Source organism: Callorhinchus milii, unplaced genomic scaffold, assembly GCF_018977255.1.
Source record: "Callorhinchus milii isolate IMCB2004 unplaced genomic scaffold, IMCB_Cmil_1.0 Scaffold4, whole genome shotgun sequence".
In the NCBI taxonomy this organism is placed as follows: Eukaryota; Metazoa; Chordata; class Chondrichthyes; order Chimaeriformes; family Callorhinchidae; genus Callorhinchus; species Callorhinchus milii.
Window position 1 is genome coordinate 60,544,481 of NW_024704745.1, and position 11,205 is coordinate 60,555,685.

Below are 11,205 nucleotides of genomic sequence, written 5' to 3' on the forward strand. Positions count from 1 at the left end.
GGGATCAAGTGAGTCAGCACATGTCACTGAGGGACCAGTTGCTGAGCTGCGCTGAGTGGAGGCAGTGATGGGAGCGGCAGTGAGTCAGGTCACCGTCTCCTCTTTTTGGCCATGTTCTCGCTGCCACTCCTTATAAGGGAAACAACACTGGAGACTGGAAACCAGTGCCACACAGGAAAACACCCAACACTCCGCCGCGTGCGCGCGCGCGCTCCCTCCCTCCCTCCCGAGAGCACAGCACAGGCACAGCCCTGACGCACGCACGTACGTACGCTCGCGGGCACCCGCGCGCCCACACAGTCGGGTCGGGTCGGCGAGGCGAGGGATCGCAGCGCGAGATGCAGGTCAGTAACTGTGACCGTGTGTGTGTCTGTGTGTGGCCTCAGGGTCAGACCTCACCTCAGCGGCAGACAACAGGGCTGATGTTTATTAGCTGTTCGGCCAGTAGTTGGGGTCGTGTTGTCCCTGGGCCTGGGGTCAGGTCCCGGCTGAGCGGGGAGGCCCCGGGGCGGCCTGAGCCCACATCCCACATCTCCTTTTTTGACCATTAAAATGAGGCAGAGGCGGGAGGGCAATGGAGAGCTCTGTAGCTCAGCGGTTCACAGCACTCGCCTCACACGCCCGAGAGGACGCGGTGCTATTCCCGGACGCGGCCGAAACGTCGCTCAGGTGTCCTCACTCCACACGCCGCTGCTTAGCGAGCAGTGAAGGCAGGGATCCTTCCTGGTTGTTGGTCGATTGGTTAATCGCTTTTACTGGGAGTAATAATCCCTTCGAAAATATTCTGATAATAATAATAATAATAATAATCCTTGCATTTGATATAGCGCTTCTCACGTCGGGAGGACGTCCCAAAGCGCTTCACAGAACACACTGTAAAGCGAATTGACTGTATATTTGTGGGCGAACGCGGCAGCCAATTGCGCACAGCAATGTCCCACAAACAGTCGTAGATTGAAAATGACCAATTTATTATTGTTTTTGGTTTTGGAGGGATTATTATTAGGCTCCGTGTGGAGTAAGGAAACTTGCCCAAGGTTTCGCCCTCTGCCTGGAATTGAACTCAGGTCTCTCACTTGCAAAGCGAGTGCTCTAACCACTGAGCTACAGTGTAATAATGTAATAATAATACATTGATCGCTCAGTCCACGGCTGTTTGTGGGGACGCTGCTGTGGGCCATTGGCTGCCGCGTTTCACCCACAAAATATACAGTCAATCCACTTGACAGCATGTTCTGTGAAGCGCTTTGAGGCGCCTCGACGACATGAGGCGCTATATCAGTTGCCAGGATTATTATTTGTTGGTCTCTTTGATGTTCCTTGGTTAGCCCGAGTGTTTGGTGTTCCTTGGTTAGCCCGAGTGTTTGGTGTTCCTTGGTTAGCCCGAGTGTTTGGTGTTCCTTGGTTAGCCCGAGTGTTTGGTGTTCCTTGGTTAGCCCGAGTGTTTGGTGTTCCTTGGTTAGCCCGAGTGTTTGGTGTTCCTTGGTTAGCCCGAGTGTTTGATGTTCCTTGGTTAGCCCGAGTGCTGGATACAGTCGCTGTCCAGCTCCGGTTTGGAGGGGATGGTCTCTGATTGTGTAAATTCCAGTCAAACCTCCTTTCTCTAATTTCAAGGATTCAATTAGTTATGCCCACTATACCCAACGTAATATAGGGTTGGGATTTAACTTTTAAGTGTCCAATTACCACCTAAAGATTATGTTAGTTGCCATGTATTAGCACAATTCACGTTCTGATTGTGTGTTGCTCAACCCTGATGTTTACTGTTTTATTTGTCAATTTTGCATATACAAACCAGGCATTAATTCAGTATTCCATGACCTTCTCAGTACAATGTGCTTACTAATTACCATTAACTGGCTCCATTTTATAACATCAATTCAAATAACTTCAGTGTCATTGAAAAAACAAGGCTTGAAGGTGTAACTAGATTATAACAATAACTATCTACTTAGGACATAGAAAAGGTCAAGCAAAACTTTACATCGTTTGTCTGGTATTATCTTTGAGTCTAATTAGCAGATTCATGTTTAGGCATTGTTTAAAAGAATTAACTTTTTATATGAAAACTCTTTCTATTCAGACATTGACGATAATAACTGGTCACAATTTCAAATCCAACAACAAGAAGAAGATTACATTTGTTTAGCGCCTTTCACGTCGGGAGGACGTCCAAGGCGCTGGACAGAGTACAGCATTTCAGACCAGAAGAATAAACAGAAATTAAATAACTAATAATAAAATATAGTTGAATGTAAAAAAACATATAAATTAAATGGGTGTTTAAGATAAAGGCAATTAAAAGCAACAGTATACAGTAAACTCCTGATAATGAAATACTGTTATTATCTTCATACGGGTTCTCTCCCGCTCCAGGCTGTGTGACCCCATCACCCCCACACTTGTCCGGCTCCACTGGCTCCCCAACCCTCAGCGGATAGAGTTCAAAATTCTGGTCCTCACCTTCAAGGCCCTCCACAGCCTTGTCACTTCCTACCTCTGTGACCTGCTAACCCCTTATCAACCTGTCCGCTCCCTGCACTCCGGCTTGCCCCACGTCCTCCGCCCGGCCTGCTCTGGCGTGAAAGGCGCTATACAAGTGTAATTTTGTAATGTATTGTATCATCACATGGTTTATACAGTATCAACATGCTGTGAAAATCCTATTCTATGTAAAATGTGAATAAGGGACCTCCCCCCTATTTATTTCATCATCCCGCCTATAATTTATAAAGTTGCATTCTACACATCCTGTAAGTAAAAATCAGATATATCATCAAAGTAATTTTTCCTCTACCAAGGGAAAACATCAACAAGCTGCTGGGGCCCCTAAGCAACTCTTGCTTAGTACGTGAAACCATGACAATAAAGAAAATTATAATTGTAAGTCAGTATTCCCTATAAGTGGAATCTTTGCATTGACTTATTATTTCATTTTTAAAAAAAATTCCTGTGGCTCAATTGAGTGAACTGCAATCAAGTAGAGATCTGCAATGCTCCAGGTTTGATTCATGGTCTGTGCTGAGTAAATTAATCTCAGCTGAGGTGGCAGCACAAATGCTATAGTTGGCCTCAATGTCTGAATTATATCCCTTTTACATTGTTGGAGTTGAGAGTTCTGGAAGTCTGAAAGCTGGAGAGCCCCGATTTCACACAGCCTTTGGAGCTGCAGACACTACCGGCATCTAATGACTTTCTGCATATGTGTATATACATAAAGATGTACAAGTAGGATTGGAAGTCTGCTGGGCCTATTGCTTGACTTTACAACATTGAGTTCAATCTCCATAATATCAAGGCAACTTGAGATCCCACTCTCAAGTCTGTTTTTCTGGATCTGAAGTTGACAAAATTACCAGCTATACATTACTGTTTCCTTCTGGCGGTAAACATTGGTAAAAGGGAGGGAAAATTAGCCAGTTTTCTTGTGTTCGATCATCTATTACCCTGTAAAAAAACAAAGCAAGTAAATTGGACTGGAATCATTGCTCTTAATAGAGCCAGCACATACACAATGGGCCAATGACCTCCTTCTGTACTGCAAATTCCTATGGTTCTAGGAGAGCGAAGAATTAAATCTGTATTCTCACACTCTAGATTATACCACCTATCCAAAACTGGAAATACGAACATAAGAATTTTCTAGATGAAAGAAGACCAAGGTCTTTTCAGATCACCCTCCACTATCCTGGCAGTCACATGACATGTCGTGGCCCAAACTATATATTTTATCCTGAGATATCATTTTCTAACAGAAATATATCTAATTTATTCTTGAAAGAATCGATATGGAAACCTGTTCCATACCCTAGGGAGGCTGTTCCATACTGGAATATCATGACTACTTTCTTTATTAGGATCCAAATGCAGACACCGAGTGGAATGATATTCTGCGGAAAAAAGGTATCCTTCCTCCTAAAGAGAAGCAAAATGAAGAAGCTGAGGCCATAGAGGAGGAGCTGATTCAGCACCAGGGTTCTGTTGGTAAGTGATCAGTGGTAAAGCTAACATTTCAAAGCACGGTCATTTATCACTGAAACAGTGAAAGTTGTGTCTGGTCCTAGTTTGGGTGAGACACCCATTAAGTTTTTTGTGCTGAGATATTCTTCATTCGAACCAGGCAGTAAAGTTCTCTGCCCAGCAGCTCCTTGAATAGCACCTTCATGAAAGTACAGGTATTTCTCTGTATTCCCACTTTGCTGCTGTCAGATGGGCTTGTCGGGTTGACTTGATGGGTCAAATGGCCTCTTTCTGTGCTGTGAATTTCTAAAACCTAGATACATACAAGGTATATTTTCTAAAGTTCACATAGTTCAGGCTGACATTCCAGTACAAAGCTATGCATTTATTGCATTGTTGGAGATGCCGTCCTTCGGATGAGACATTAAACTGAGATCTGTTTAAGTGGGTAACAAAGATCCCATGAACCTATTCAAAAAGAGTAGGGAGTTTCTCTCAGTGTCCTGGCCAGCAATGACCAATATAAAATTCCATGGCTGTTTGTGGGATATTACTGTGTGTAAATGGGCTGCTGTCTTCGTGTAAATTCAGTCACTTCACCATCAATTCTGTGAAGTGTCACAAGTTCGGCCTCCCAGAGCAGTATGAATTGCTTTGAGTTATCCTCCTGAAGTGAAAGGGGTTACATAAATGTAAATTATTGTTGTGATATTGATAATGTAATTTGCAGCTTGACCACCTGAGTACTTCCATTTTTTTTCTGTCAGTTAAAACTTATGAAGACATGACTCTGGAAGATCTGGAAGAGAATGAGGATGAATTCTCAGAGGAAGACGAAAGAGCCATTGAGATGTACAGGTTAGCAGCTTGAAGATGATAAACGCTTGTAGGGATGTTATGGATTAATGAAATGGATCAGGTCCAATCCAATTGAAGACATTAAGTTAGTATTGTGCCAAGCCATGGTGGACACCAGGGAAATACCTTGAAATGTGATGTTTAATTCTGATAGTTAGTATTTTGACTGACTTTCTTTAAAACTAAAGACAATTGTGGAGTCCTGTAGCTTAGTGGTTAGAGCCCTCGCCTCACAGGCGAGAGGACCTGGGTTAGATCACTGGGCAGAGTGAAATGTTGGGCAAGTTTCCTTAGTCCACATGTCTCGTTTACCCAGGAGTAAGTAGGAACCTGGTTGTTAGTTGATTGGCGGATTGCTTTTCCGGTGGTAATAATTCCTTACAAAATTAATTTTTTTAAAAAAAATTAGGTCACTTATTACACAACTGTTTGTGGGACACTGCTGTGCGCAATTGGCTGCCGCATTTCACCCACAAAACATATATTTCACTTTATAGTATATTCTGTAAAGTGCTTTGAGATGTCTAGAAGATCTGATAAGGCGCAATATCAAATGCAAGGATTATTATTATAATTATATTTCATTGGATAATATGGGTCCATTTTTATCACAATAATGTTGTGTGAGATAGACAGGGCAATATGATAGATTTATATTTCACACAGAAATTCACATGTTGCAAAAAAACGGGATTAATGGTCCCTCGATTTAAATATTACTTTTACAATTTACTGGAATGTTACAACTTGTAATATTTTGTGCCCATAAATAATATTTGTTAACTACTTTACATGTTATTCAGACAGCAAAGGCTAGCTGAATGGAAGGCAAAACAGTTGAAGAACGCTTTTGGGGAAATTTTGGAGATCTCTGGGCAAGACTATGTGCAGGAAGTAACGAAAGCTGGCGAGGAACTCTGGGTAATACTGCACTTGTACAAGCAAGGGTAAGTTAGTTTTCTGTTGAAAATAGTCATGTTAACTTTCTAATGTCAACAACTCCAGGCACAGGGCGAAACCTTGGGCAAGTTTCCTTGCTCCACACGCCTAATAATAATCCCTCCAAAAAACAATAATAAATTGGTCATTTTCAATCTACGACTGTTTGTGGGACATTGCTGTGCGCAATTGGCTGCCGCGTTCGCCTACAAATATACAGTCAATTCACTTTACAGTATATTCTGAGAAGCGCTTTGGGACGTCCTCCTGACGTGAAAAGCGCTATATCAAATGCAAGGATTATTATTATTATTATTATTATATAACTCTGAATTTGCAAACATGTTTCATGAAAAATTAATTCAGAAGTTGCGTGATCAACTGGGAATAAATTAAACTCATACTCATTTTTGTTTTGCAGAATAATTAAGTGTTACATAAAATGAAACTAAACATTTTATGATTAACAATATTCTGTGCTTAACAAAAGTTTCTTCCAGCTCCACCTTACTGGGTGGCACAAGAAAATCATTTATAATGATCAAAGGAAGCTGCTGGGGATATCAAGCACTTAGTGAATTATAATCAAGCGAAATTAGGATTTTTGGTGGCACATTGCAAAATCTGAGAGCTGTCCTCTTGAAGCAAACATTTAGTTCCCTTTTAAGTCGTAAATCTATTTCATCCTGGCTCAGTTGATAACATTTTTGCCTGCGAATCAGAAGGTTGTGGTTTCAAGCTCCACATTGGGACTTTGGGCTCATATTCTTTCATATTCTTGGCTGACATGTCAATGCAGTAACGTGGGTGGGTGGGGGGATGGGAGTGGGCTGCACTGTTGGAGGTGCTATCTTTGAGATGAGATGTTAAACTGAGGTCCCATCTGCCTATTCAGGTGCACTATTTGAAACTATTTGAGAAAGGAATTTCTCCCAGTGTCCTAGCCCCATAATCCCCCATGTTAAAAATTGGTCACTCACTTCTAGGTGTGCAAAGTGGATGCCATGTTCGTCGATTAAAATATACAGTCACTAGACTTTACAATAAATCCTTTCATGCACTTTGAGACATACCCCTGACATGAAAGGCACTATAAAACATGCAAGGATACTTATTATTATTTAAAACAGCTTTCATAGAGTATATGGATAATCTATATGCTGTTGCAGGGACAAAAAGAATACATTAAAATGGATTAGAAAATAATTCAAGGAGTAGAATTTAATGAAATGGCGCATAAACCTAAATATTAAAGGTAGAATGTAAGCGAAATAGAAGGAATCAGGGAAGATTGCCTTTGTGGATTAGTAAAACATTTTGTATAAAACTTTTGAGATTTTTAACTCTTAATATTTTAATATAACATGTTGGTAATATGCAATTACTATTTTCTTAACCATGTTTTTTTTTCTGTTTAAACTTTGCATGTAAATAGGATACCTTTGTGCACATTGATAAACCAGCACCTGAGTCATCTTGCCAGGAAGTTTCCAGCAACTAAATTTATTAAAGCTATATCGACAACATGCATAGCCAACTATCCTGACAGGAACCTCCCAACAGTCTTTGTGTATCGGAACGGTGACATCAAGGCACAGTACATCGGCCCCTTAGTATTTGGAGGCATGAATTTAACAAAGGATGGTGAGTGATCGAGGAAATTATTTTATACACAACTGAAACTTAACTGAATTGTCTTTGAAACTTAAATTGAAATCTTTCACCCTGTTCAAATCAGAATGCAACATTAGTAAATAATGCTTATTTAGAATTACCACATGCCTTTGAGATCCTCCTTATACATTGATAACAACGTACTGGATGCCTGTAATTTTAGTTCGGATGGTCTATAGCAAGTAAATACTATCTATGTAACATTAAGTACAGGTTTGGAATGTAGTGCAGGATGCAGAATATAAGTGAGACGGTACCAATTCAATAGAATGTGATTCTAGCCACGACGTTATCTACTGCTGGGTGCAAGGCTTTCATGCGATTTTTTCCAGGGACATGTGGAATAAGAGTAGTTCGTTACAAGAGAAAAGTTGCAAATAGCAGCTCAACAGATTTTAGATTCTGCTTCATCTGTGTGGAGATAGGACAGATTCCAGTCACCGTTAGCGTCAAGACTGAGAGTCATCTTTCAAATGGTCTGCAATGTAAGGCCAGTTTAATTTGTCTACAATAATCCACAATATGGATTTTGCAGTTGCCTGTGACTTCTTTACATTGTATGAGATTTATTAATTGCCTTGTTTTCCTGCTGAATTGCCTGTTAAATTAGTGACTGCATTGCAGGCAGTGGAACTGACATTTCTGTAATAGAATGTAGACCGATAGCTTACAATTCCATTGCAGAGAAATGATGCAAATCTGAAGGAGACACAGTGAGACTGCATTTCACACGTTCAGGTTTGGCCCACAAGCAGATATATCACTGTTCCCCATAACATAATTCAACATTAGCATAAGGAATGCATTAATATTTCCAAACAGTATAATGTAAAAAGAAGCAAGATTCTCCACCATTTGGAGTGAAGTAATAAAAAATTTGCATTGATAATTTGACTGAGTGCCAGCCTTTATTCAGTAGTTAATTCCACCTTGTTCATGGTGTTGAAGAATAGCCCCCTCTCCTGGGGGCACTATATAAATTGTGGGAAGTGGGGACAGTCATAAAGTAGACACTGAGAGACTGTTTCCCCTGGTAGGAGAATCTATAACCAGGGGTCACAGTCTTAAAATTAAGGGTCAGCCTTTTAGAACAGAGTTGAGGAAACATTTCTTCACTCAGAGGGTAGTGAATTTATGGAATTCACTATCCCAGAAGGCTGTAGATGCTCAGTCCTTGAACATCTTCAAAGCTGAGACTGATAGATTTTTTAAAAATAGAGGGATTAGGGGATATGGGGACAGGGCAGGCAATTAGAGTTAGGTCAGAAGATCAGCCATGATCTTTTTGAATGGGGGGGCAGACTCGAGGGGCCGAATGGCCTACTCTTGCTCCTAATCCTTATGTTCTTATATAGAATACATTAGAATGTACAGAAACAGGCCATTCGGCCCAACTGGTCGATGCCGGTGTTTATGCTCCACATGAGCCTCCTTCTGCCCTTCCTCAACTAAGCCTTCAAGCATAAACTTCTATTCCTTTCTCCCTCATGTACCTATCTAGCTTTCGCTTAAATACATCAATACTATTTGCCTCCACAACTCCTTGTGGAAGCATGTTCCACATTTCCACTACTCTCTGTGTGAAGAAATTTCTTCTAACTTCTCTATTTGATCTATTTGTGACTATTTTATATTGAATGCCACTAGTTTTGAATCAACTACATTCAGTAACAGATAAAATCGGGGAATTTTAAGATGTAAAATTGGTATCCACACAATACTTGTCCAGTTAAGCCCACACCACCCTTTTATGGCTTTGGCTTTCAGAGACATTCCAATACTGTGGGTGCCTGACACGTGTGGAAACCCATCACCATGCTTTAGAGTATCCAAATCAAACAGAGTAACATGGATCCTATCAACACATGGAAATGGAGTGTGCATTCTCTCCCTGGAGAGATATATCCTGCTTACCTAATTCTGGAGAGTATTAGATACAGGTTCTTAACAACCAGGTCTTGGGGCCCTCAGATTACGCGTTGAGGTACTGCTGGAGTCTAACCAGCTAAAAGTGTATAGCTTGCCATTAAGAGCATTGTCTGGAAAGCTTCCTGCTACTTATCCAGCTAGGACCCACCCCCCCCCCCCCCCCCCCCCCCCCCTCCTACAATTAGAGATTTGGCTTGCTGGGTTACAAGAAGTAAGTGGGAAGAATCCCTGCCCCAAGTAACTGGTTCCAAGATGCTACCTCTTGTGAAGGGCACTATATAAATGCAATTTGTTGGTCTGCTCCTCCAAATCCTGCCAATGAGACCTCACTTGCCTCTCTTCCCCCTTCCCAAGAAGGATAGTCAATAGTTGGTCACTGTATATGCCCCAAACATGTATATTATAGTTTATATTTGGTTCTTATTTTATCTACCTCAAAACAATGAAAGGCTGAATCCTCTTAAATTCAAACCCAGGGCCTTCAATTAACTGAGCTACTGGAATTAGAGGAAATTTAAATGACACCCACCATTACTAGTTTGCTTAAAAATGTTTGAATGATAGAGATATTGGACCATTTCTAATTTTCTCCTGTATTCTTTTACATTCCTTCGACTTTCATTGAAGAAATGGAATGGAAACTGTCAGAATGCGGTGCAATCAAATCAGAGCTAGAGGAGAACCCACGAAAACAGATTGAAGATAAACTGATGTCCTCCATCAGAAGTGGTGCTCCACCAAGGAGAAACAGTGATTCTGAAGAAGATTAGTCATTTAAATCCAGTGAATTTATGTGTGTAACGAAAATGACAACAGAAGGAACCTGATAACTGTCAACAGCTTTTCTTTTACATTGTACTGTATTCCTATTCATTATGGTTTAATTTTCCACAGTCTTGCAACAGAGAATTTACCTTTAAGCAACAAATCACCTGACTGTGGTTGCAATATTACCTCCTGAATTTATACCGTCTTTATTTTACTGGATGTGTCTGATGTTAACAGCTGAGGTATTTAATCAATGATTTTGAAGTGCTAAATGTGATCACCAAATTCAGCACTTTAAACTTTTGTACCATATAATCCATCTTCACCAGACTCATCACTCTTTGATGTTCTTGGTCACAATCTTCAACTGGTGTAATTGCTGTTATCTAGCTGAAGTAGTTTAATTGCAAGAGTTTAAAGTGAGACACATACTGTATACACTCTTGTTTGTTTTTAAAAAATCATTGTAATACTTTGTGACAAAGACATAAGCTAAGCATAAATTATTTTTTCCAATAATATATAAAACCCAATTAAAACAATTTCAGAAAAACAGTGGAATTGGATAAATCAGAGAGACCCATTTTGCTTCCTTTTGCCTGCCTATCAGTGGCCTTATTTTCAATATGTGGTACTAGCAGTATTCTTTAACAGAAAGCAAGACATTTTATAAAGCTCAATTACAAAATCTTGTTTCTATTCACTAATAAAGCCATTGAATTTGCTACTATTTTCTTTTGTTATCAAGCATCATTTATTTGTAATACAATTTCTCAACGGAGATAGCAATAGAAGTACTACAATTGGCCTAAATTGGGAAGGGAAAAGTTATACTGGGGTTCTTTCTCTTGATTGTTATTCGGTTTTCCCTATTGGAAAATGCACATTGGATGAGAGCAAAATCAGCTTCCAAATAGCAAACTCACTATTACTGTCTGGGGTCACTCCTGAAAACCAGCTGCTCAGATGAGTTACTGAAAGACCCCATACCCCAATCTTCAGCACAGATAAGAATAAGTTTGGGGCGGAGGAGGAAATGGCAACAAAAAGGTTGCCATTTCTCTGTAGCTAAAGGAT

At 40.5% G+C, this 11,205-nt stretch overlaps 1 protein-coding gene across 1 annotated transcript; it reads left to right on the forward strand.

The window, feature by feature from the left end:
- Positions 1 to 234: 234 nt before the first annotated feature.
- pdcl3 (phosducin-like 3) lies at positions 235 to 10,858 on the forward strand. Its single transcript, XM_007885337.1, has 6 exons — positions 235 to 344; positions 3,858 to 3,984; positions 4,728 to 4,818; positions 5,622 to 5,765; positions 7,193 to 7,401; positions 9,988 to 10,858. The coding sequence occupies exons 1-6, from the start codon at positions 339 to 341 to the stop codon at positions 10,128 to 10,130; spliced, it is 720 nt and encodes a 239-aa protein (XP_007883528.1). The 5' UTR covers positions 235 to 338; the 3' UTR covers positions 10,131 to 10,858.
- Positions 10,859 to 11,205: the final 347 nt, after the last annotated feature.